Below are 26,547 nucleotides of genomic sequence, written 5' to 3'. Positions count from 1 at the left end.
GCATTTCTGATTATCTTCAGAACGTGCGAAAACGAGCTCATCATAGCGACAGCTCGTTGAAAGCGTTATCACAAAAGCGTTATATTAAGGAAAGGGTCATATCTTTTGAAAGAAAAACACACAGTTTAAAAAATAATTTCTACAGACTAAGAGGTTTTTAAACAGAACTATGAAGGTAAAGTCTGGGGATCCCAAGCATTGAGGTTTGAAAGAGTGGGAGCTCTGAGAAATTCACTGCCTATTGTTAGGCTGTCAAATGAAAATTTACCATATGAGATACTTGCAGGGGGCAATAAAACCAAACCAATCTCGGCACCGACTGAAGTGTAGGCTGGACGGACGGCCACCAAGCCACCCAAACCACCCACTCCTCCCACTCCAACCAACCCAAGCCCCCAGCCGCCTCCCGATCGCCATTGTGCCTAATGCTCCGGCATGCGTGACTACAGCGGCGACGGCGGTACGAACAAATTTCCTGACTACTCACACACAGAATATAAAGAGCCGAGACACAGCTACACACACCTCATGATACGATCGAAGAGTGTTACGGACCCACGGCGAAACACACAAAACTAAAAAACTGCAATTACTGGTGGGCACTGATGAGCTAGCTTGCCGGTCGGTCAAATGCAATTAAAGCGCCGCTTGACCACACCAACAAAATCAAATCCACCTGACGCGAAGCCATATATTGCATAACACTTGCCAGTGGGGGACATACCACACTCAGTAGCAGTGGAAATCCATACTTTTATGGTTCTCAAAACCCAGTAAGAAACCATCACCTTGAATCAACATCAGTTAAGAATTCGAAAAGAACCTAATTTTAGCATGTTTTCAACTGTAATGGTCTCACATACTAATCTTGCATTACACCCGCAGTGGGGGATGTATCAAAATCAGGGGCACCTGTGAAATCACTTACTTCTGAACAGCAGTAGACATCTATATGTTTGTTTTTAAAAACCCTAAACCAACCTGTGCTTAGAATTCAAAAATAACCTAATTTTAGATTGTTTTCAATGACCATGGTCACACTTATTTATCTTATACCTTGCCTTCTTTGGGTTTTTAATGACACGGAAACGGAGTTTTGCAAAACAACACCCGAAACACCTTTTCTTGTGTACTTTGGTTCATTTACTTTTCACACTTACCTAGTTCACTGTAAAGCGTCGTGTTCAGCACGATGTCATTGATGCCGCTCATCCCGCCGCCTCCGCCCACACACGAATCGGAGTCCTCATTTTCCTCAGCCAAGGTCGGCGGTCCGTCCCACAGAGCCTTCGCCGGCCGCCGAACCCGGTCCAACCGGACCCGTGGAATGTCCTCGTAGCAAACATCTCCCCGCTAAAGGTCAGGGATGGAAGACAAAGCTTATCATTACATAAGCAAAGAACACGTCAGAGAACAGTTACGGTTTCCGATTTAATCATAAGGGCTTCAAATTCACTTCCTGACTTCTTTGGGAAAGTTCTCTTGTTTTATTCAAGCTCAAAGTGTGTTTGCCAAAAGTTTTTAGTGCCAGGCGTTTAAAGTACAGATAATAAAAATTGGCACTGGAAGAAGTGAAGTTGCACCACGCGAACGACCTAAAATCGGAAACGGTAACGTGTCGGTTGGATTGTGATGGAGCTCTTTCAGTTCCGCCTCGAATTACACTACCCACCTCCTTATTGGGCGTGGCCGGGAATATCTACAGGTTAGTAGAACGATAGTAGTAGTAGCGGTTTGTTTACATCCATTTTGTTAGCGATAGTGTGCAATTGTGGGAGACAGGGAAAGATGTACACAGACGAAAATACAAAGCCAATGAACTTGATGTTTACAGTGTACAAACGATTGGGTGTGTGCTTTGGGTTAGTAGCCAAGCGCTATCAGATACATTAGGTGTACTACGGGTATATCTGGGGGGCTCACCGATATCTCCTCGCTGCAGTAGGCTGTGAAGGTCTGGTCGTCCTGCTGCAGGACGCAATACAAAGGACCCCAGGGAAGCGTCTTGATCAGGCGAGTCAGCTCTCCTTCGGTTTCTGTGGGATGGAATTATTTATTTATTTGGTAAAACTACGATGGATAAATGTTAATTTTAACTTGCTGAACTGAAAAGTATCCACACTATCAGTTGTGGCGCCATCTGTCGGCCAAAAAGTGTTGCCTGCTTTCGGGCTCTATTCCTACCCCAAATGTAAAATGCATGTCAAAAGCTTTACTTTCGACATTGTAATGTAGAGTGCGAGATGACTGATCTCCAGACTTGGTTTAAAAATAAAAAAAACCGCCTTTAGGTCAGCTAAAAAATAAAAGACAGAAGTCCAAAATTGGGCCCGCCAAACGTCATGTAGATGCCATGTAATGGTGCTGAAAACCTCTCGGAAAATGTGGCGCATGCGTGTTTTAAATTAGGCAGCCGCAACCGGGGCCCAGATTATTTATTTATGCATCTGCAATCGCAAGCTGCGGGCCCAATTGGATCGTTGGACTGCACTGCCGTTTCTAATGTGCAGATTATGTGCATTAGAATTTGTTCGAGGGGCGTGGGGTGGGAGCCGAAGAAGATACTGTAGCTACAACAATGGATACAGCAATGAGAATTGCTTAGCCAAGTTGAACCGCCATTGTGATCCAATGCCTATTTTCCGTTCAGCTTCCAGCTTGCGTGTCTGAGTTCTCAGAGTTCGTCTCACTCAGTTTGCTTTCTCCTTCTTCATTTCTTCTTTTTCCTCCTGTCTATGAGATAACAATGTGAGGCAGCTTCAAAATGATTTTTATTTGAAGTTGAGCTTGGTGGATATGTGGGCGAGACGCACGTAAAGAAACCAACGAACTTCGGAAATAAATGATTAAATCCGATCAATGCAAGCAAGCTTACAGACTTTTCAAAAAACATTTTTTTAGTTAAAAAATATTTAACCCTCTTACTTAGCAAACAAAAGGATTTTATGATAAGGAAAGCACAACAGGCTTATTATTTTGGGGGTCAAAAATGTTTCTACTTTTTCAAGAAGTATTATTAGTATGATAAACAATATTATTTCAGTGAATCCCATTTAAACGATTTTAGGTGTCTAAGAGTATGCAGTGAATAGAGGAATGCATTAATTCCAGGCGTTTGTGAGTTGTATACATATTGTTGCATACTTTTTGGTACCTACAAAATGACTTCAAAAGTGATTTTAAAACCCTTGGGAATGTGATTTTTGTACCCTTGTGTATGTAAATTAGACAATATTTTTAAAATCCCTACGATATTTAGGGGAAACGTTTTGAAGCTTTGTGTTTGGTTTGCCATACCACGATTTTCTCCTAGTGTTTTCTGAAGTCCGACTTCGTTGCGTTCTCCACTTTTTCCCATTTAGGCAGCGAATTATTTCACACACAACCGATGTGCATGCGAGTGAGCGTATTTTTCAAGTCCGGCGCCGTCTGCCCATTTAACATAAATATTGTAAGTAATTGTGAAGACAGCAACACCAACTACGCGGTGACGTCGGAGCACCAGAAAGAGACAGGGCGACGGCGGGCGAAAGAGAGGGGGCGAACACGAAGTGGTTGCTCAGCAAGTTTGCGTTAATATTTCTTTTTCCAACGTTCGCTGGCCGTTTGTTTCTTTATTATAAATTTTCTCATTTTTCCACATTTTTTGTTGCTTTTTGCATAAGAATTTCTCGCTTTTTGAGTTCTCGAGTTCAATGCACTGTGTCAGCGGTTTTTCTTTTCTGCACGGAACAGGTGTCGTTGGTCAAGGGGGGCTGAGGGGCTGAGGGGGCGGAGATTTGCGGTTGGCCAATAACAAACACACACAAACACTGGCCATCAGCTGGCATCTGAGCGTGGAAAACGTGGAAAAACAAGTGTTTTTGGATTGCCCCCGCCCAGCCGATTCTTACCCCTCAATAACTCGGCACGGAAAAAAAGATTATATCCATGACTTCAATCTTTTTCACTCATATCGCCTTGTTTTTTAAACCAAACTGATAGAGCTAACTACAAGCCTCTGGTGTAACATTTTTACTACCATTCAGATGCATAAATGTAGGTTAAATACTTTTTTGAATAAAAGAATCTTCCGTAATGAAAAGAATTGGCTGGTTTGTACAGAGTTTCATTAAACAAAATATTCTGGCTTGGCATTCGAACAATCTGTGAATTATCTGCGCTCCGCAGTGCATTTCCCCGTGGCATGTGCACAATCATATATGTGTTTGTGTGACCGCCAGGGAGCCACAAAGATAAGATACAACTGACAGATTTAATTCCACGTAAACCTCTTCGCGGCATGAATGTCGAACACATAGGTCCCGAGATTTACAGTGCGTTTCGGAGCTAGAATTTGGGGCTCGCTAGTCTCTATAATTAGGCAAATAATTTTGCCTGGGAAAACCAATAGTCCTGAGATAACTGGCCGCTGAGATAACTGCAGCTGAGGCATTAGCACACAATAATCAAATATGAAACTGTGTTGCATAACACATTTCATACGAAATAATTCACGGATAAGTAAACAACGAAATTATCTCCAGATGAATAAAGCATTTGCTTTGCTTTTTTCCACATAAAAACATAAGCTTATGACCAGTACTTAAAGTATTTAATCGTGTTATTTTAGTCATGAGCATGACACGTAGGACCTCTTGAGCTCAGATTACGTTTAAGAAAAAGAAAAATATTAACAGTTGGAAACAATTTCAATTACATTTTCGTTCTCCACAGTCCAACCAAATAGTTTGTAAAGAAAATAGTAAGTTTCATTCACCAGGAAGAGGCCGTCAATTAACCCTTCATCACTCAAAAACCCAACCTCGCCCGTTTTCTTTGGGCAATAATTTGCCGCTCAGCGATCTTGTAGATTTCCACTTATTCAACGATCGACTTACCGCCCCGAAACGCACTGTAGAGTGCCACAAGAACGGCACGTTAATTGAAATTATCTCATTACCATGCCGCCAACTTCTCACATCTCCCAGCGTATTGCTCTTTCATTTCGCTATCGCCGCGCATTATTAATGACATCATCGGAAATCTTGTACAATTCCCCACTATTCGAGTTGTGAATTCTTCGCCCTGCTATCGGAATCCGGATTGATTCATGTGCTTCTCTCTGCTTCCTTCCAGCGCAACCTAGGGAAAACGCATCCCACAAATTGAATTATTAAATGTTAAGGCGCAGCGAAAGACATTGCCAATTAAAACTAATTTAAAATAATTTATGCTCTGTGCGTCATCTGTGCGTTGCGTGGGTGTCGGGAGGGGGAAAAACCAGGGGGTGTTGAGTGAGGGGGAATTAAAGAAGGGGTGGGGTGGGGGTGGGCAGCCTAGCGGTTTCCCTCGTCCATTGTCGCCAGCCGAACCACAAGAAAGAAATGTGTTTTCGTGCGGTTGGCGTTTTGTTCGGCCGCCGCAAGCAAATGGGGGCGTGGCAGCACGCCCTCAGGCCACACTCAGAGAAAACCGACCAGGATACTTTCATCCACTTACCCCTCAGTTAGTATAGTATAGTATGCAAGCTACTATTTTAGAATCATTTTTCTGGCATCAAACAAAAAGCCCCGTAAGGAGCTAAGCATCTAGTGACGATGGAACCTACTGTAATACGATTAACTAAATATAGTAAATACACTTTCCAAATGGATTTTATTTATTAGTCATTGGCCCTATTCCACAATAACTAATTAAAAATACATCCCTTTTATTCAGCTTTTTGGGCTGGCGCTTTTTTACTTCTAGTATTTTTAGAAAACACCCAATACGTTTCTGGAGAATGGTTCCGAATTCTCCCAATCAAAGGCAAATGTTTGTGTATTTTTTCGAGTGCCCCATTTATGGCATAGCTTCCGCATGTTGCAGCTGTCCCAAATCTTCGGCGGCGCCCTCCCGCCCCCGCCCAGCACCGTGCTGCATTTGGGCGGTGACCCGCCCGACCCAGATGCATGCGTAACTATATTTACTCGGATGTATCCGCGCGGTGCCCAGACATCTGTATCTGTATCTGTATCTATAGATGGCGCGCAATCCCGACACAAATCGCTGCGTTGCGTAAGCGACCGAACAAACGCATTTAATTAGGTTTATGGGAAATATGCGAAACGTTCGAGAAATCAAACACAAACCAGCGGGCAAAAAAGAAAACTGGAGACTGAAATCCGGCAGCGGCTCGGGCCGTGCCACTTTTTGCCCCTCTGCAGGCCACACAATGCAGAATGGTAGCATAACTCGGATTTCGCATCATGTAATAGCGCGGCGACCTGCTTGCATTTGATTGTCGAATTGTCAATTCACTTACAGACTTTTCCTTCGGCTTTTCCCAGTCTTCGCCTCTCGCACACTGCTGTGAGCTTTATACGAGTATGTACATTTCTTTTCTCTGGCGGTGTGACAAGGGGAATCGCCGCTGATGTTTGGCTGGAACTTTTTATACTTCGTGCACACAGGAGATCTTTTTCGGGCTCTTTCGACGGTGCTTCGATTGGGAGGAAGTTCCGATACTAAATTGGTTTCGGGGCGGGAATATAGTAACTAACGACTGGAAACTGGTTTCAGTGTTTCTTTCAGGCCAATCAAGTTGAGTTAATTATGCCCTATTTTAATTTGAGTAGTGCCAACTACTGCTGATGTCTGACATAATATTTCCGAGTCAGTACTTCCTTGGCCAGCGAAAGCTCCCATTTTCCACACAGCTCACTTCGATTTCGGCAAGTCAACACCTCAGTTCCGAGGAAGAAATGTAAACACCTGTGCCTGCGGCAGGGCGTCTAAACAAAACCTTAGCCCCCAAAACGCGACACTTGCGGATTGCTGGTCGAGTGCCTCATGCCTCGGCTGTGATTTGTTTTCCCCCACTTTTCTGTTGCTTTTTGCATACCCAGCCCGGGGAAATGTGTTTACATGCTGCTCGCATTTGTTTTGATATGATTCGCAGGGGGAAACAAGTGTTCTGGCACCCCGAATATGATTCAATCCGCTGGGGAGCCGATTGCGGATTGCGACGAGTCCCAGCTGGACAATGGTTTTTTCCTTCGCCTTTTCTAAACACTTTATGCATGCTTTACTTCAGTACGGCGACGAAACGGGTTTTCTTTCACCGAAGTTTCCCTTTTGTTTTAGCGGCGGGCAGCGTGTTAATCTGTTCGAGTTCGATTTGCTAAAAGCCCAAAAACAAAGCACAAGTAGAGGCCGGCTTTGGACCCAAAAGTTGACGAAAAACACTCAGGTGGAGGAGACTCAGGTGGTGTGCTGCGTTGCTCATAGGGGAAAAAGTGAATTTTTTCATAGAAAGTTGTTGGGCAACATGTGCAGCGGCGACGGCGACGGCAACGGCGAACGCATTCGATACTTGAAAATAGAAAATTGTAGTAGCCCCCGGTCGCCCCGTCTCCTCCTTCTTCCTGCCTCCCTCCCTTTCGCTCCGGGCACCTGGGGACAGGTAATCCCAGCCGGTTGCCTCGAGCATGTTTCACTTTCTAGCAGATGCAGTGGGTCAAGCTCGACGGCGGCAGATCCCAGCCAGATTATGGCCGGCACGGATTGCAGTTGGAAAGGTTTTCCTCAAACGAAAGTCTCTCGGGCACGGGATCATTGAACTTGAGCCAGCGAATTTAACTAATTACCGATCTATAAAGGCCGAGATATATCTTCAACGAAACCCGTCATATTACTAAATGGCGATGGTCGTTTGAGACCCTTACGTAAATACTTCCTTGCTAAGCCAAATAATTTGTAAAATACAAAAATCCTATTTTTTAAACTACATTTTTATTATTCATTAAATTTATTAATATAAGAACTCGCTCTGAGTTCTTTTCGCTAATATATTTTAAACATGTTTTTGTGTTTTTGAGAGAGAGCCGTAAAGCGCTCGTTTGAGCTCTGGAAGCGCAGAGATACATTTGTATCTGAAACCTGCAATCTCGCAGCTAGCAGGTGGTGGTGGCGCTTTAACCCATAAAAATCGAATCGAATCGAATCGAATCGAATCGGACAACAACAACGAGTGCAGTGCCAAAAAGTGTGTCAGCGACAAAAGCTTTCGGCCAGGCTAATGACGCCATCATCTCGACACTCGAGTGTCGCTCCGCCGTTTATCGTTCTTCTCCATCGCCGTGTCTTGGCCACTCCTCCACCAGTCTTCAGTCTGCACTCCCCCCTCCCCACTCCCCACTCTTCGGCCTCCAGCGAGGCCTGCCTTTTGGCCCAGTCGATTTCTCCTCTTCTCGCCGTCTTCCTTTTAACGCTTTTGGCATGGGCCTGCTGGTCTTTTTGTGCGCGAGCGGCCCCATAACCAATTTCTAAACGCCAAAGCCCCAAGAACCGCGCCGAGCTGGCCAAGAAGAAGAGCTTGGACATGGCCAAGTGACATGCAAAGCGAAAGCCAAGTGGGGTTAACAGGGTACGGTGGGACGCCTCAACGAGGGAAGCTCGAGCTTAGGCGGTAAGCTTCAATCAGAAGTGTATTCTTTACAAAAGAACTCTTCCTTCTCCTATTTCCCTTAGAACAAAACAGATTTCTGATTTGTAGGTACTTTTCCAGAACACCTCGGGTACATCGTAGCCCGTATCCACTGTGCCAACTAACAGCGACCAAATAAAAAGGCAACTACAGCACGAAACATGACAGAAATGATGTCAAGCCAGCGGGCAACACGAAGAACAACACAGCCACAGAGAAGAAATAACAGGAAAAACCATATGTATCGAACCCCTACGATTTGTTCTCAGCTCGAAGTGCACTGAAAAAATGCAGCCCCAATTTGATTTTATTTTGTTGAAACATTCGAATCGTGATAAGGAATGGCTTTGTCTCTTAGAAATAAGTGTATATACTGAGTTGTAAGTTCCTGCGGTTACTGTGGAGGGTGGAGATCTTAGGGCATGCAAAATCTTGTATATTTATAAACATATAGACACCTGGAATTTGTTTGCGTGTACCTGCCAGTATCTGCGCTCTTGTTTGTCAACCCAGATTGTAGGTGGGCTTTGGCCCAGTGCAGCAAGGCAACAACAAAGGTTCCGGAGTCACAGACAAAGGCAGCGACGAAGACGAAGCCAAATGGCGAGGCGAAAGGTTATCGCAGAGGGCCATCGATGACCTTGACACACCAACCCGCACGCACACACCGTCGGCTGTGTTCACCTGGAAGCAAACACACCTTCCTTCCGCCGCGGGCAAGTAACCGTAACAGAAAGGCCAGAAAAATGGAAAAACGAGGCAAATGAGGCAGGGGCAAGCCGACGAAATCCAAAAACGGCAATAAGAGCAGTTGCCTTCAAGGCGAAGGTGGCCTTTTTCGATTTTTCTTTGTTGCTACCACTTATCACGATGGCAGGGCGGTGTGTGTGTGCGCCTCTGTGATACCACCAATTGTGTGTTGTACGTGTTCCCTCAGTGCCCAATGCTAATCCAAATACCCACATACGAATGTGCCGCAGGCGGCCAAAGCTAAAAGTTACACTCGCAACTAAAGATTTTTCAATTGTATAACGTATAATACGCCCCCTCTGTAAGTTTCATATCCATCCAATACACGGTTTCAGAGTTACGATAGGTTAGGGCCACGGCGACTTTAAACAGCGCTCCTTAGGTTTTATAACCATCCGTGGGTCCAGAGTTATACTGAGTAAGATCTATAGCATCCTTCAAACCTCACAGTTCTTGAGCAGTGCAAATTACATTTATAATATGATACTTTTTCAGTTTTTCAGCGTATCATACACGCTCTCTATAAGTTTCATAACAATCCCAAAACCAGTTCTGGAGTTACGATAGGCCATGCTCAAGCCACGCCACCCCCGCCACTTTGGTCGCCTGGACATCGATGAAAGGCCCTGCGCAGGGGCTTTACTGTCTATTTGCCCGGGTATTTGCCGTGTTCGCTGTGCGCGAGTGTGTGTTTCTGTTTATACCTTTCCGAGGGACGGACCGAGCAACCTACCAACCCCGCGCTACAGCAACGCCGACCTGCGGCAGGTAAAATGGGAGATAACGGGGCAAAACGCTCGACGCAAACATGAACCTGCCCGAGTGCGGGGAAGGTACTTTTCCCAGGCCAAGGAATTTGCACAGGTGACACGAACATACGAAGACACTCGGCTGGGGAGAGCGCATCCCACGTCCACATCCGCCAGCACTTCCACTTCCGCATCCGCCAGAGCCCCGAGTAAACCCAGAGACGAACCTCCCATAACTGTCGCATCAAAACGCGACTTATGGACACTTGTTCACCATTTTACCGCCCCTTTAAAAGGCGTTGGATTTATGGCCAAGTGAAAAACAATCTGAGTCGGTCATTAGGTTTCTTAGCCAGAGTGCCAGCCACTCCATGAGTTATTGGCTCCTTAACTTTGAAGTCAGAATCTTTGAGTACACATTAGATCACTGTTTATGATTAGAAAATACATTTGTTTTCCGGCGGCGGGCACCCTCGGGAACCAATACTTGTCCTCAGATCTTTTTCGCCTTATCTGCCTACTGCCATTGCCACTTCGAGTTCTTTACGTACTTTCTTCGAGAGCGAATTAATCTGGTATATTGCTCGGTGACCTATTACTTTTGTGTTTCATTTGGTTTTCGGTGGTAACTTCCAGTAATGTCGCTTCAGAGATAATACAAATTCGCTTAAATAACTCTTGTGTGATGATGATTATGACTTCAATTTCTAAACATTCAGTTTTTTAAACAATATAATGCCCCTTTGCTGATTATATTACGAATATTCGACATCAGTTGACTAATTATTTTTTACATTGTGATTTTGGGGTGAATAATTTAGTCAGTGAGTATGTACTTAAGCTTTATTCAGAAAGAGTGATCACTGTTTTAATCCTTTTTCGAGACCCGCATTCGATAGGTAACTCCCTCACCAATTGATCCCCTAATCATGTTTGGTTTACGTACTTCACATGCTTGAGAGATATATTTGGAATGTAATGGAGTTTCTTTTGGGTATAAAGACCCATTTAATGATTACCCCAGATAATCAGATCTTATTTCTGAACAGATATGTACATACATAGGTAACCCCCAGTCACGTATTCATCCCATAATCAGGGTAATTATTACATTCTTGATACAAACTCCAGGTGTATTCGGAATGAAATTAAGTTACCACCCCCGATTATGTATTACCCTAGGTTATTCTGTATTTCCGAACCTGCCATTATTGAGATAGATAATCATGTTCAATAATAAACTCTCTCTATGAACTCTTCATAAATTCTTCGTATGAACTTCAGATGGATGCAGCTACCAATACTTTTGGGTGACTATTTTTTCAACCCCCAATCACTGATTACCCCAGATTATGGCGTATTACTTCATTCCCAATCGTGTGAAGAAAGTGAAGTATTTGGGGGACTTTTCGCACCCCTGCCACCCTGATCGCCCCGATTAACGGGGTATTTCTGGAAGTACGTTCCAGACACACGGCTAATAGGTAACTCCCACTCACCGCAGACATCCAGCCAGCCCTCGACTCTGCTGGGGTAGGAAAGGGCCGAGGCCCGGCTCAGATACGTTCGACGTCCCATTTCGGGGGGGTGGTGACTTCGGTGACCGGGTGGATGCGGACGCGGATGCGGACGCGGATGCTGTGCGCTCTCCCGGCTCTCTCGCGCCGCCTCTCTGCTCCTGGCCCCCGCTCGCTCTCCGCTCTCCTCTCGTCTCTCGCCCTCACTTATCGTTTGGCTTATCGACTCGGCGAGCGTTGTTGTTGCTGCTGCTCTGCTGGTTAATTTGAATATTGATTTTGTTTGTTCTTGCTTTTGTCGCTTGTTTTATTGCACTTGTGCCTTGTGGCGCTTGGGGGTTATTGTGGCGAAACAAAGGGTTAAGCAAACGATGAGGCCGAGCCGAGATTTGGCTGTGGCGATTTCAAGAGCAGGTTGCCGCCGTCGCCGCCGCGGCTGTTGTTGCCATTTGATTTAGCACTCGGATTCGGAGACTCGCCTCGCACCTGTGTGCGTGCTGTGCGTGTGCGCCTATTTCGGGGTTTTCATGTTATTTTTAAATCACGACTCTGCCGCCAACAACAACTCAGGCATGTGCATGTCTCGGCCGCGCTGAGTGCGCCCTTGCTGCTGCTGCTGCTGCTGCCCCTTCTGCGGGAGGCGCCACTCGCCACACACTCGAAAAAACAACACAATTTGGGTTCAACTCGGATCGAAACGGTTTCGCACCGTTTTTCAAAATCGCTGCCAAGCGGAGCCCGACGTCACGTCGCGTCGACCGCGGTTTTCGTTTGTCGGCTGTCGGCAGTCGGCTGTCGGAAACACGGAACCGCCGATGTTGACATCGCGCTCGGCTTTTCGATATCGAACGTCAGCAACGTAAGCGAGCGTAGCCCAACGTAAGCCACCGTAAGAGTCACTGCTACATTTTAACGGCCCAGTTAAGATGCATGGAAACCTAACAGGGGCAGAGTATAGATCGAAAAAAAGCGAAATGGAGGATGGAAATGGAATGGAAGCAGCGCGGCCGCGAGAGAGCGGGAAATGAAATTGAAAACGTATTTATCGCTTACGTTTGCTTACGTCAGACGGAAAAATACTGAAAACTGGAACTTGCTCTGCGCCTATCGATATCACCCGGCTCTTCAAAACACTTCAGTTGGGCTATTCCCCAATCTTTCGAATTAAGCAACGAATCGAATGCGTTCTGTTGAAATAAAACATCATTGGCCACTTGTTAACTTTTTCGGAAGTAACTACGTGACATATGTTGTAATACAAGTTTATTTTATTTTCTGTGATAAATAAATGCCGAATAAACCAGGGCAACTCCACAGGCCGACTAGCTCATGGAAGGATTTACGGACAAATTCAACATAAGAAGGGACTACAATTTTACATCTTCTGGATGATGTACAATTTAATAAAGAATATTAGAGAATTCCCACACAGACTCGTAGAGGTATCCCACTTTGAAATCTGAATAAAATTAGCCAGGGTATGAAATCTTGAAGTGCAGTTGTGGGAAATACCAAAAAATCTAATATAAAAGTGGACTAAAATTTTGACCCTCTTGGAAATAAAAAATGTAAATGTAGATTGTTTGACAATTCCAACAGAAACTCATAGAGGTATCTCACTTTAAGATCGGGAGGAAATTACACAAGTTATGGAATCTTGAAGTGCAGTTTTAGAGACCTATTCTGAAGAACATGGGAAATACCAAAAAATCTAATATGAAAGTGGACTAAAATTTTGACCCTCTTGGAAATAAAAAATGTAAATGTAGATTGTTAGAGAATTCCAACACAAACTCGTAGAGGTATCCCACTTTAAGATCGGGAGGAAATTACCCAAGTTATAAAATCTTGAAGTGCAGTTTTGGGGACCCATTCTGTAAGCCATGGGAAATACTAAAAAATCGAATATGAAAGAGGACTAAAATTTTGACCCTCTTGGAAATAAAAAATGTAAATGTAGATGATTAGAGAATTCCAACACAAACTCATAAAGGTATCCCACTTTAAAATCGGGAGGAAATTATCGAAGTTATGGAATCTGGAAATTCAGTTTTGGGGACTTGTTTGAAAGCCATAGGAAATACCAAAAAATCTAACATGAAAGTGGACTAAAATTTTGACCCTCTTGGAAATAAAAAATGTAAATGTAGATTGTTAGAGAATTCCAACACAAACTCGTAGAGGTATCCCACTTTAAGATCGGGAGGAAATTACCCAAGTTATAAAATCTTGAAGTGCAGTTTTGGGGACCCATTCTGTAAGCCATGGGAAATACTAAAAAATCGAATATGAAAGAGGACTAAAATTTTGACCCTCTTGGAAATAAAAAATGTAAATGTAGATGATTAGAGAATTCCAACACAAACTCATAGAGGTATCCCACTTTAAGATAGGAATGAAATTACCCAAGTTATTGAATCTAGAAGTGCAGTTTTGGGGACCTATTATGAAAGTCATGGGAACACTATAAAATTTACTACAATTTCCAAATGGGTATTCCAGAATTTCTTCATTTTAATTGAAATAAGGTAAAATTTTAACAGTTTCCAGGATGTGGAATTTTTAAATTTGTGGACCAAAATGAAAAAATTCAGTAGTTTAGGGAATACCCTTAGTAGAACAGAATGCCGTTATAGAAGGCGTGTTGGTAACGGCTTAGGTTTTACATATTTAATATATTTAAATCTGAGTTTTGAGTGCAATGGCGAGAGAAATATTTTATAACTCACCGAAGCAACAATATGTTATACTTATCGATAACATAAAAGCTATTCAAGAGCTTGCACCCGAATTTGAATTCAAATAAAACGGCAAAAAGACACGCGGGAAACCGAAACAGTGCTGCAAAATGCGCGTCACTAAAAAGGGTAGGAGCACACGGTTGCCTGCTTCTCACCTGGTATTCCTCACCTGCACACACTAGTAATCCAGCATTTGGCAGCAACAAAACACGTTTATTTGGCATAGCTCCAGGCCCACTGCAGCGCCAATTTGAATCGCAACGGCCGCGAGACCAGTGCTGCAAAACGCGCCGCGCAGTGCGCCCAACTGCCGAGGGCACACCAACACTGTTGCATCCCATCTACCGTTTGAACGGCGCGTCGCTTTTTGTTTGGTTGAATTCGTTAATAATTTGTTGCACTTGCCACCGAGAAGCCCGCTAGGGGAAGCCAGGAAGCCAAGATGGACACGCCACGCCGCAAGCTGCGCAACCTGCACATGGAGAACGTGCAGAACAGCAGCACCCCCATCCGAGTGCCGCCCTCGCCGATGCTGAAGACCCTGGGCCACGGGACCGGTGTCAGTGTTTACCGTTTGGACCGCTCGCCGCGGCTGGGCCAAATCCGGTCGCCGTGGGCCGTCAAGCGGATCACCCAGAACATGCGGGCGCGCAAGGACACGCTCTTCAATGCCCGGATCGTCCACGAGGCGGACATCCTCCGGTGAGTCGCCGCATTCCCGGAGTTTCCAGCGCACTTCCTCCTCGGCGTGTCGGTGTCCTGCGTGCGAGTGTGTGCGTGGGTCCGGATGCTGCGTGTGCGTGTGCGTGTGCCAGGGTGTTCCGATATGTGGGTCAGGAATTCGGTAGGGTGACTCAGGCTCGGCACTGTGGCGCTGGTAAACTAAAAATTATTGGTACAAAGCATTGTCTCAAGTCTGGGCTGAATGTATGTATGTTTTTATATGATTGTTCACTTAGAGAAACCCTAACCCTTAGACCAGTTCATGTTCAGGAACGAGATTCCTTCCTGTTTTTATTCAAGACAGCTTTTAGGACCACTAAGTATTGTGCTAAACCCCAGATGGATTTATTCTTTGAGGGAATTTCGTATTACTTTGATCCCCTAAGCACGGTGAATCACACTCTGAACTGAAATTCATTCACATTGTATTTTGATTCTAGAAGGCCTTAGAACAATTGCACCAAATACACTTTGGCCCACTTTCACCGAGTAACCCTAGGGTGCACACGCAGAGTGTGCCTTTGGTGTACACACCAGGCAGGCTGGGTGTCGAAGTGGCCGCCTTCCATAAGTGGGCCCCTGAACACCCCCGGGAAAACCCCTCGAATCTCACAGGCAACTGATAGCCCATTCTGTCGTTTCAGCAAACTGAAACACCCCAACATCGTGGGATTCCGCGGCGTTGTCACCAACGACGAGGGGGTCAACACACTGGCCCTCGAGATGTGCACCACTTCGCTGGGCTCCATCCTGGAGGAACGCCACGACGAGGACCTGGGCCCGCTGCCGGCCAAGAACACATTCAAGATGATCATGGACGTGGCCCTGGCCCTGGACTTCCTCCACAACGAAGCTCGCCTGCTGCACGGCGACCTCAAGTCCTTCAACGTCCTGGTTAAGGGCGAGTTCGAGATCTGCAAGTTGTGCGACTTCGGAGTCGCGCTCCCGCTGGACGAGCAAGGCGAGATCAATTTCCCAAAGAATCCCGGGCTGCGCTATGTGGGTGAGTAACGGGCAGCTAACTGGTTGTAGGCGATCCCAATATAGACGTGTAACAACCAACGCCGTCTTTTGTTGCAGGAACCAGCCTTTGGTGCGCCCCGGAGGTCATAGACGACATGGACGTCATCGACAGCAAGGCAGATATCTTTAGCTTTGGCCTCGTTATCTACGAAACCCTGGCCCTGGTGCCGCCGCACACCTTGGAGCTGGACGCCGCGCTTGGCGAGGATATGGACAGTTCCCACGATTTGTCCACCGAAACGGACAAAGTCCAGCGCAAGCAGCTGGACTTCTCCGCCGATGAGAGCAAGGGCGGACCAGTTGAAATGGATGACCATGCGGACAACGACATGAGTCAGGATGTGGTTGAGGACGAGGAGGAGGGGGAAGAGGTCGACGAGGAGGAAGATGACACCAAGGAGAACGATGTCAGGGAGAGCGACATCTCCGACTTCACGCTGAACAACCTCCATTCGGCCTATGGTACTCGCCCACCACTGCCGGTGGCCTTCCAGCTCAGCGACGACTACAACTGCATCGTGGAGCTGTTCTACCTGTGCACGAACGCCCTGAGCGAGGATCGTCCCGCGGCCAAGACCATTTGGCAGTGCCTGGAGAACAACGCCGCGAATGTCGCGACAGGGAGCGACTAGACTGATCACCACCACTGCCATGCTCCAGACACTCCACACTCTTCCTCCAGTTGGAATTAAGCCCTTGAATGTAATTTCCCCAAACGTCTTATTTTTGTTTGCATGTATCAATACACATAGTCCTAATTTATACTCTGTAAGCAACAAAGACGGACGAATGCGCGCATGAAGCCCAGACTCCGCATATATAACGAAAAGATCGATAAGTCAAGTGTACATATTCAGCAAAAAGAGAGGTCAAATAAATCGAATCCCCAAATGAACCAACAATATTATGGTTTCAAGTGTTGAAGAGTATTCAAAGACGGTCTAAATGAAGTCTGTAACTAACTCGAAAGTGAATGTATATATCTCTCACCCACACTTTCTTATAAAAAACTAAAATAAGGCCTTGTAAAGCTTGTAAGCTAGAGATAAGTAAAATCAATCCAAGTGAACGGGAAAGTATTGCTTACGAGGACTACAAAAGTGTACCGACACAATATAATTTTAAACTTTAAATTAGCACATCTCCAAACTTAAAGTAAGCTTCGAATCAGTTGTGATATAAGCAATAAACTTACACTGTTTTGCTCCAACCACCCAGAAGAATCATGTTTCGCACGGGCTCGGTTACAAGTTTACTTAGGTTTATTAAAAAATAATAATACATACATCAAAATATAAGTTCTTTCGTGATTTTGCTTTTCGGTCTTTTTCAGTTGCTCAGCGGGAATACACTTTTGCCTTTATATAATATATATGCGTATGCTTGGGAATTGGGGATCGGGACTCGGGGACGACTTTTCGCTCGATAGGGCTTAGTAAAGGATATGTGGAATGGTGATGAGGGGCGACGCATTTGGATATAGTTTCAGATTCGCTGCTGTCTCTAGCCTAGATCTCGCTACCTATCTAGGGTAAGTTATGCCAGTTCCGCTTCATAAATATGTGGATATTGTTAACTTCGAGTCCGACGGCGCGGCCTTTTCTCGGGTTGACTAAGGCCTATGCAGACCAAGATTGGGTCTGCGGGGATACGTATTTAACATAGATCGTATTGGTGTATATATTCTCTTGTATACATATAAAAAGTATCGAATTGCTCTTGAAGGCGAAGGCGCTGTTGGTGTTTCGTTTGCTTTATCTTTATCGTTTTAGTTTTATCGTTTTGTTAACTTCATCTCCTCACTTTCTCTCCTTTCTCCGTAACTCTAAATGATGACAGTGACAACAAACAACTTGTACGAGTATTGGACGCATTTACGAAGAAACAAAATGTAAAATTACAAAAGTACAATATAAAAATAAAATAAACAAGTATGATGAGTAATGCCGAAAATGTGGAGCTGGGTAGAAATACAAAGCAGACATGCACTGAATTATTGTCTGAATTGATAAAAATAAGGTCTAGCAAACCAAGAACCCTTGTTTCTTGTGGTTTCGACGTGTCAAAGTACATAAAATGGAATGTTTTGGTTATAAATTATTCATGCTCGTGTGTGGGATAGTGTATACAATTATTGCCCTTCCAAATCGGTGGATTCGAATGGTTAGGGTAAGTAATTTCCCTGCCTTCTGCATTTGATGCGCTCTCTCCATCTCATTCTCTCCTCTTGCGGTCTCACTCTAATCTAATGCAACAAGCAAGAATAATAACAAGACGTATCTTACAAATTTAAATACACATATATATATGCCAAGGAAAAGATAAAAACAAGGGACTGCATTCAAACGTGCAAATGAATGTGAGTGTTTCGTTGATTTTGAGTGAGTTTCGTGGAATGTATGGGAAAGTCGTATGATTACATTTATGATCGCACTTGTGCATGGCTCGCCTACTTCATGAGCGGAACTTCGCACAAATGGCGTTTAAAATTTCGATTTAGATGGTTTGAAGCAAAGCCATGCCCATTTTCTGCAAATGTACTCAACTAACTATGTCTTCCTGTGGATTTTACAAATGCGTTCATCAAAAATCATGGACTCTCGAGCTTTGCCGGTCTCTTGAGTAGGTGAGCAATGCACAATCGATCAGTACACATGTGATTGGCTGGCCTAAATGGTATAACTTTAAATAATTGACTTGAGTTTAACGAACTTATTCGGTCTTAAGGAAAGTTAAGTCTGATAAACTGAAAATCCTCTGCGCTCCTCTGCTGTGAATTCGCGATCGCCGTTGCTTGAGTTCTCTGGGTGCTGTCTGCTCTGCAAGTCCTACAAATGCAACACTCCGTCCTTGACATCGCTGGCCATTATCGTGGACGCGTTGGAGGCTGCCTGCTGGTGGTGCGACGAGGGTGACGAGGACAACGGCGGCGCCGCCTGCTGCTGCTGCTGATGATTGTGACTGCCGGCGGATGTGGACGTGGGACTCTCGTCCAGGGTCACGCCCGTCAGGTCAACAATATCGTCCTGATCGTCGTGCTCGATCTCATCGGAGGTGTTCGTATTGTTGGTGTGATGTGACCCACTGGACAGCTGGCTGTTCCTCGAGAACGAGCCGCGGTGCGTGGACGTCAGCGTGCGCTGATTGGCCGGCTTCACGGTGATGATCAGGTTGGAGCTATTGGCCACCATCATGTCGGTGACCTGATCCAGGGTCTTGCCAGCCACCTCGATGCCATTGACCTCGATCACCTCGTCGTTGACGGCCAGCAGGCCCGTGCTCTCGGCCAGGCCGCCCGGCACCAGGCGCGATATAAAGATGCCCGGCTGCTTCTCCAGTCCGCTGGCCGTCACCCTCACCGAGGTGCCATCCCTGATGTAGAAGCCCAGCGGCTTGTCGCTGCCGTGCTTCAGCAACCTCACTCTCCGGTGCGTCTCCGGCACAATGTCCACGTCTATGATGGCCGAGACCTGCCGGAAGTCGTGCGGTATGGAGATGGACGGGGCCTTTGTCTTCACGGGCGTGTGGCCCATCAGTATGCTGCCGATCAGGTTCCTCGGTTTCATCGTCCCAAAGCCAGAGTACTCATTCAGGTCGTCTAAGGATGGACACAAGCATGAGTTGCCGCGGGGGCACTGATAGTTGCGTGTCAATGCTCACCTTTCCGCTGCACTATGACCCGCAGGAGGGGACGCGCTGTCTTCAGGGCCCGGCCAAAGTTGTCGTCGTTGTTGATGGGCAACAGGTCGTTGTCCCGCGGATCGATGTAGAGTATGAGGAACTGGATGTTGGTCAGCTTGTGCAGCTGCTCGACGAGGGCCGCAAATTTGTCGAAGCTCTGCTCCGCCTCATTCCGCTTGAAGCTCCAGCGCCGGAACTCCGCATCGAACTTGAAGATTGGTTTCATTAATACTAAGCCCTGGAGCAACACCTGTTGATACCTCGAGTGCCCACCATTCCCTGGACTATCTATTGATTCGTCTGCTCTATCTCTAATTTGGAATGTGTATTGCAGCCGCAGAGCCCTGTTAGCTTTGTATACCTGCTGCCAGGTGCGGAGGATTGAAAGACTGAAAGAGAGCAGAGCAGGGTGGTTTTTGGGCAAGGCACACTCGAGGGATCAACAGATGCTTTGGGAAGGGCTGGGGGAACTCGGCGATTCCAACTGGCAACCAAGCTCAACAAGTGTGGGGAGAGCATAAGGCTCCAAAGGCCCAGGGCCCCCTGATTCCGATGCCCACTAGTAATCCCACTTCTGTGCGCATGAATCAGCAGCTCAGCGGCGGAGAAAGGGGCGTGGATGTCGGCGCAGGCGGGGATCGCAGGGCTGCGCTTTGTTGGGACTCACCTTCGACTTCACCTCGATCAGGTTCGAGTCGCCGGCCGCCACGCCGGACGTTGTGTTTATCTTGTTCTTCGACATCGCCCAATCCCAATCCAATCCGTCCCGAGCCGATCTAAAGTGCACAGTTTTCTCCTCGCACACAACACAAAACACAGCAGCTCGCTCGTTTCCCTGACGCTGACCTGATCTTCAGGACCGAAATCGAACCGAAACGCCCGATACGAACCGAACCGAAACCGAACCAAGGCGCGTGGCGGGGAGCGGCGTTTAAATTAGAGTTAGAAATCTAAATTAAAACTAATTAAATAAAAGAAATGGAGGTGTGGTATTTTGTGTGGTATTAATTAGTGTGACCGTGGCGCGGAGATTACCTTCGGCGCAGTGTGGCAGGCTGGCTCGCTCCAATATACCGAAAATGCGCTCTCTCTGCGATGGCGGGAGGGTGTCTCGGCTAAGTTAGTCGATACAGCCTCCCAGCAGTTCAGTATATACCTCAATAAATACTTACGGGTCACCCTATTTGTTGTCGACTGTTATCGGTCTTATGACAATTTGAAATATAACCAATTTACCTAAAAGTCATGATTGTCGCTAATGTAGTTAGAAAGATGCAGTTTTTGTAATACTATTTTGAAGGTCTTCCTTAAGAAGTACATGAAAAAAAGCTAAATAACTTTACTTGTAGTTTGTTCCAAAATTGTAAAGAAATATAATTATATTTTAAGGGGGTTCTTAAACCACAATGCTGTTTAGTCTAGTTTGAAATTACGTTTTGTACGACCATCCCATTACGTTTTCCTTATTTTGGGCTTACTTTATAGCAAACAAACATTTCCCAGACCAAATACAAAAAGAAACAGACTACTTGCTCGCTATCGACTTATCGATCACTCCAGAGCAGCCCTGAAAGGTGCATTAGTGTAGAGACAGTTTGTTTGTGTCGGCTAGGCGAACTTTTGAACGCGCTGCAGGTGCAAACAGACCTAAAATTACACTTAAAACGAGACTTTAGCATCACAAAACAACAGTTGAGCATTGCCTTTAAGCCAACGCCGAGTTTGAGTGAGGCTGTTACCAACCGGCCGACTTGCAAACATAGAACTGCTCACGCAAGCAAAAGCAGTTCCCCAACACATACGCCCCAATTGTAGCGCAGCCACTGCGACGAGGGTTACTGTAAAATGGAAACTGTTTTTGTGTGTTTGTGTTGTTGTCGAGCGTGAAGTGTGCAATTAGACAACTGAATTTGTTTAAATGAGACGAGAAAAGGCTGACAACAACAACTGCGAGGGCTAGCGAATCGATTTCAAAACAAAAGCAAGCTACGAGACCAAATTTCGAGTCGCTCGGACATCCGGAAATCGGGAATTTCGGAACTGCTAACACATACATATATACACAAGCACACAGTATATGCACCCGTATATATGTAGGAGAGGAGGGGAGAGCGTGCGAAAACAGTGAAAACAGAAACCCAAACAACGGATAAGCAGAGACGAGCGGCGGGGTCGGGCCGAGGAAAAGGAAAAGCCAGGCGCACACACCTCCTCCAGTTCTCCAAGCCAGCTGGGAAAAGGCGCTGAGATTGGGACTTGCGGCGGCCCTCAGAGCTCAGCTGCAGGAATAAGCTGACGAAACCGAAGCGGAAACCTTGAGACACCGACCGCACTCTCACGCACACCAGCGCAGGCCCACTCGCACGCACGCACACGCACACACGCGCAGGCCAAGGAAGTGCAGACATCCTACATCATGAGTTCGGTAGGATAATCCACTGCCCGGTTGAACGGACTATCTATATCCACTTGGCATGTCACTCCGGGGTGCACAGGCTCTACGGAGCCATTACTACCGATGAGTAACCCAGTTCAGATCGCCAAACCAGCGGGGAGTGCAGCCATCAGATTGGGGTTGTTTGTGTACCATATACTATTCTGGGACGGGAAATACGTGGATGCCAAAAACCATTATTTTTTTTATTAGCCATCCATTAACAACCGAGAAACCTGCGTTACTACAATGCTCTGATATCAGACATCCTGAAGTCTAGCAGGAAGTGCAGACCTCATGGGTACCTAGGGATGTTTATACTCGAGGTACCATACTGGGGGTACATATGGAGATGCGAAAGGCCATTCTTATTCATTAGTTCTCCCATTCCAATTGCCGAATGTACATCTACTAGATATTATCCGAATGTATACCACACTGGGGGTGTAAAGATCCTCAGAGAGCCTTCTCATTAGGAAATACTTCAGTTAGGATCAACAAACTACCGGGAAATGCAGACATCATGAGTTCGGTGGGGGTAAACAGAAGTTGAAACCCCAACGGATGCTTCTAGAACGAATGTATCAAGTTGTATACGAGAGGCCCTTCTAAGGGCAGTACATAGATCCTAAGAAATCGTTCTTATCGACTAGTACTCCACTTCCAATGTATATAACAGAATAGTTTAGAAGTTTAATAGGAAATGGTTTTCCAAGTATGACCCCAACCCAATGGATGCTTATAGAAGTGTAGGGTTTAAATCCATGAGTTTGGTCGTGCATCGTGTCAACAACTAATCTAAATAAACACTGGGTAGTAGGAGTAAATACGAAAGCAGTTCTGTTACGAGGCGCATTTACTCATAAGCCACATCCACACATCATGAGATTGGTGGTTGTTCCGATCCAATGCATGCCCAACTGATGTTTCGAATTTCCCCCGCCTTGCAGCAATACTCGAACGTGGAGAACCTGTCGCCGCAGACGATAAGGCAGGTGATGCGGGAGCTTCAGGAGATGGAGACCACGCCGCCGGAGGGCATCAAGGTGCTGATCAACGAGAGCGACGTGACGGACATTCAGGCGCTGATCGACGGACCTGCTGGTACTCCGTATGCCGCCGGTGTTTTCCGCGTCAAGCTGACGCTGAACAAGGACTTCCCGCAGACGCCGCCGAAGGCATACTTCCTCACCAAGATCTTTCACCCGAATGTGGCCGGCAACGGGGAGATCTGCGTGAACACACTGAAGAAGGACTGGAAGCCGGATCTGGGCATCAAGCACATTCTGCTCACCATCAAATGCCTGCTGATCGTCCCCAATCCGGAATCGGCCCTTAACGAGGAGGCCGGCAAGATGCTATTGGAGCGATACGACGACTACTCGCAGAGGGCGCGCATGATGACTGAGATCCATGCCCAGGTAAGTTGTGGACCATAATTTTGTGTTTAACATCCAAAAACAACGCCTTTTCATGGTCCCTGTTTTTAAATTACCAGTTAATGGATGGAAAATTCCATTATTTTGTATCCCACTCAAAAATTAATGAAGAGGTCTTATTTCCTTTAAAGTAAGGCTCTAAAGTTAGTTCAGAATATTCCGTAACTATCCTAAATTACGAATTGTGTAACATACCTTGTTCGCTGTTCAATTTTAGCCGGCTAAATGCGGTGCAGGCGCTGCTGGCGATGCCAAAGACGACGATGGGCCCTCGACGAAGAAGCACGCGGGCCTGGACAAGAAGATGCAGGACAAGAAGAAGGAGAAGTTGCTCAAGGAGAAGAAGCGCATGCTGAAGAGATTATGAGAGGCATAAGGCGGAGTTCCATGGACTAGCTAATCAACCAGGAGCAGTAAGCAGTAAGCAGTAGGAGGAAACGTCGGATACGAGAGGATGAGTAGATGGATAGATGCATAGATGATAAGCGAAGGATAAGTGCGAGCGTGAACCCCACAACCACTTGAAGGCGGCAGGATGGAAGCTAGCATGGTGGATTGGAAGGAGCAGGCGCGCTATGAAATTTTACACTGATCTGATAAAAAATGAAACAGAAAACGAAGAACATTAGCAAGTGGGAAGAGGTAGTCACCGATGAAACCCGGCAGGGGAACCGCATCATTTGAAGGCTAATATCGGAAACGGAAGTTAAAGCTGCGAAATTTCGGTTGAACAAAAGAGAGAGAAAGAACCACTCCAAAGAAAAGTGCATCCAGTTACCATATACGATTATTTAAACAACATTTTTTGGTGGCAGCACCTGTCGACCGAGCGTAGAACGTAGAAACAAACAACAAAAAAGCAAACAAAAACCAACAAAAAGCAACCAAGAGAAATGGAAATGCAACCATCTCCTAAGTAATTTATGTAGTTCTCTTTTCTTAACGCTCATGAGCTATCCTAGCATAATTTATGTAATTAGATTAAAGAAAAAGGAGAACATTATCGCCTCATACACGCCACCACCACCACCCAACACCCCGCCCAAATCTCTCTAAACAAAAAACATCACCAACTTACCTTAATGAGCATTATTATCGATCCCTTGGGGTCTGTTCGTGTATTGGGCTATCCGCCGTGTATTCAAGTAATCCAGAAAACATTTGTGTATTACTCTTAGTAACCGATGTCACCCATGTACGAGCTCTCCCCCTAATCTAAAACATACTCCTATTTTTTTGTGTCTTTTAAAATTGTATCCCTTAGTTTTAGAATGAATAAATTTCGATTCGTTACATTCAAATGTCCTGCTTAGATCTAAGATACAAAGAGAATCAACCACGCATCCCACAAACAACCACAGAAATACTAACAATTATTAATGAAACTGTAAAAGATCGATTGCACATTCTGTAGGGACTTAGTTTTAAGATCTTATTATCCTGTAAAACACGCGACGCGGCGCGGAACGGAATGGCACGGTGATAAGTGCAAGGGATGTCCTCGTCCTGTCGACCGCTACAATGCTATCTCCTTCACGCCCGCTACTCTCTCCCTTCGTTCGAACATCCTTTTCAAGATCACACAACAAGCACACACCACAAGTCGAGGGCGAAGAGAAAAAGCAATAAAAAGAATAAAATTCCGAGAACAATTTCAAAACTTCTTTGAAAAAATTGACATTAGGGGAGTTTGGAAAATATTACAAAACCTGGAAAAATAATTTAATTTGTTCGTCTTGAGTTCGATTTGTACAATTGATTTGTTTAAATTTGATGTTTTGAGACAAAAATTCTAAAGAAAGTCGAAATCATAATAAGAAAAGCTAAGTTATCGATACAAATTTATAAGCGCCCATATCCACGGAGAATTTTCGAATACTTTCTTAAATTAACTAAATACATTGGGGAACAATGGAAACTAGTAATCGTTTCGATCAATCTTTTTCAACGCAATTTAAAATCAATGTTGGTTAGACCATTTTGAAGTCCTAGAGTATGGATTGTATATTTTTGCTTGATGTATTTGGATGTCAAAATTTGTAACAATCATCAGTTTGCCGTGCATAATTGCTAGCACTTGGCTTTCCAGATCACGTAGCGCGTGCCAATAGCAAATGCAATTTCCTAGTTCCGCTTGGCTCCCGCCCTTTCCGGCCCCCACCCCTTGGCCCAGCGACCGCCGCCCGCCGGAAGAGTTTATCTCTGTTTTGGGGAGCTTCTCGATTCCCGCGATTCTGCGAAATGTCATGAGACATCGCACACACACTCTCGTTCTCCGGCCGAGTAGGTGTGTGCCGTGCCCCCTCCCGCTGCCTCCCTCCACCTGGCTCTGTCTAACCGCCAACGCTTTCGAGCCGGGCCAACATTCCACTCGGATCGGGTCTAACCTTCAGGCAACTTGTCGCTCGAACCAAATATTGTCGCACAGCCAGCCTCAGAATGCCGCTGGGGCACCGAGCGCGGAATGCCCTTCCATTTGTTCTCTTACTTATTGTTTCCGGTAGGCATTCCTGATAGTCGCAACGTATTCTCTGGGCCATCTAAAAATGTTGTACTTCTATGTATGTTAACTTGCTTAAAAAATAAATATTTTTTTAGGGAACCCTTGTTTCGCTAACAAAAGCCCACATACCAAATTTCATTCTTATCGGATTAAGACTTCCCAAGGTCGGTGGCCAAGAAGTATGCAGCATGGTTTCAAACTACGGATAACAAAATACATCATTTTGTTAGAGAACCTTTGTTTTTTAAAATCACACCCACGTACAAAATAACATATCTATCGAATCTATCTGGAAATATCTTTTCAACCGATCTGTATCTATTAACCTGTGAAGTCTTCTCCCTGAGGTCGGCGGCCAGAAAGTATGCAATATGATTTCAAACTACTGATAACAAAACTGAACATTTTTGTAGAGAACCTTTGTTTTTTAATTTTACACCCACATAAAAATTTCATATCAATCGAATCTGTACTATCTGTAAATATCTTATCCATCGATCTGTAGCTATCCACCTGCGAGGTCTTCTCCCCGAGGTCG

The 26,547-nt window shown here is 45.5% G+C and overlaps 4 protein-coding genes across 10 annotated transcripts in view; 2 read left to right on the top strand and 2 right to left on the bottom strand.

Annotated features, from left to right (window-relative positions):
- LOC108023393 (ras GTPase-activating protein raskol) overlaps window positions 1-12,244 on the bottom strand; it is a 41,063-nt gene extending 28,819 nt beyond the window's left edge. For 3 of the 7 annotated variants that reach the window (XM_050884720.1, XM_050884721.1, XM_017092827.3), the window contains exons 1-4: window positions 11,448-12,244; window positions 1,924-2,036; window positions 1,673-1,699; window positions 1,161-1,353 (exon numbers count right to left, since the gene is read on the bottom strand). In XM_050884720.1, the coding sequence (XP_050740677.1) occupies window positions 1,161-1,353; window positions 1,673-1,699; window positions 1,924-2,036; window positions 11,448-11,526 (412 nt within the window). In that variant the 5' untranslated portion in view covers window positions 11,527-12,244. Of the gene's footprint in view, window positions 1-1,160; window positions 1,354-1,672; window positions 1,700-1,923; window positions 2,037-3,297; window positions 3,374-11,447 lie in introns of those variants that run through there. The other 4 variants (XM_050884723.1, XM_017092828.3, XM_017092829.3 and 1 more) reach the window with 2 other exon arrangements.
- Window positions 12,245-14,523: 2,279 nt separating this feature from the next.
- On the top strand, window positions 14,524-16,854 carry LOC108023559 (lymphokine-activated killer T-cell-originated protein kinase). Its single transcript, XM_017093146.3, has 3 exons — window positions 14,524-14,908; window positions 15,574-15,932; window positions 16,010-16,854. Exons 1-3 carry the CDS (start codon window positions 14,649-14,651, stop codon window positions 16,582-16,584), a joined length of 1,194 nt encoding a protein of 397 aa, XP_016948635.1. The 5' UTR covers window positions 14,524-14,648; the 3' UTR covers window positions 16,585-16,854.
- Window positions 16,855-17,192: 338 nt separating this feature from the next.
- Window positions 17,193-20,663, bottom strand: LOC108023560 (partitioning defective protein 6). The gene is made up of 3 exons (XM_017093147.3): window positions 20,301-20,663; window positions 19,613-19,841; window positions 17,193-19,550 (listed from the first exon to the last, which is right to left on the bottom strand). The coding sequence occupies exons 1-3, from the start codon at window positions 20,373-20,375 to the stop codon at window positions 18,781-18,783; spliced, it is 1,074 nt and encodes a 357-aa protein (XP_016948636.1). The 5' UTR covers window positions 20,376-20,663; the 3' UTR covers window positions 17,193-18,780.
- An 802-nt stretch (window positions 20,664-21,465) lies between these two features.
- Window positions 21,466-25,158, top strand: LOC108023674 (ubiquitin-conjugating enzyme E2 S). The gene is made up of 3 exons (XM_017093295.3): window positions 21,466-22,058; window positions 23,018-23,488; window positions 23,724-25,158. The coding sequence occupies exons 1-3, from the start codon at window positions 22,050-22,052 to the stop codon at window positions 23,871-23,873; spliced, it is 630 nt and encodes a 209-aa protein (XP_016948784.1). The 5' UTR covers window positions 21,466-22,049; the 3' UTR covers window positions 23,874-25,158.
- Window positions 25,159-26,547: the final 1,389 nt, after the last annotated feature.

Source organism: Drosophila biarmipes, chromosome X (assembly GCF_025231255.1).
Source record: "Drosophila biarmipes strain raj3 chromosome X, RU_DBia_V1.1, whole genome shotgun sequence".
Classification (NCBI taxonomy): domain Eukaryota; kingdom Metazoa; phylum Arthropoda; class Insecta; order Diptera; family Drosophilidae; genus Drosophila; species Drosophila biarmipes.
This window is presented reverse-complemented; position numbering and strand designations above follow the sequence as displayed.

Excerpts from the sequence above, each read along its gene's own strand:
- LOC108023559 (XM_017093146.3), top strand. The coding sequence starts at position 14,649 with ATGGACACGCCACGCCGCAAGCTGCGCAACCTGCACATGGAGAACGTG. Across the intron at positions 14,909-15,573 it reads CACGAGGCGGACATCCTCCG|CAAACTGAAACACCCCAACA; the intron begins GTGAGTCGCCGC and ends CTGTCGTTTCAG. Across the intron at positions 15,933-16,009 it reads TCCCGGGCTGCGCTATGTGG|GAACCAGCCTTTGGTGCGCC; the intron begins GTGAGTAACGGG and ends CTTTTGTTGCAG.
- LOC108023560 (XM_017093147.3), bottom strand. The coding sequence starts at position 20,375 with ATGTCGAAGAACAAGATAAACACAACGTCCGGCGTGGCGGCCGGCGAC. Across the intron at positions 19,842-20,300 it reads TGATCGAGGTGAAGTCGAAG|TTCGATGCGGAGTTCCGGCG; the intron begins GTGAGTCCCAAC and ends CCAATCTTCAAG. Across the intron at positions 19,551-19,612 it reads GGTCATAGTGCAGCGGAAAG|ACGACCTGAATGAGTACTCT; the intron begins GTGAGCATTGAC and ends GTCCATCCTTAG.
- LOC108023674 (XM_017093295.3), top strand. Across the intron at positions 23,489-23,723 it reads TGACTGAGATCCATGCCCAG|CCGGCTAAATGCGGTGCAGG; the intron begins GTAAGTTGTGGA and ends GTTCAATTTTAG.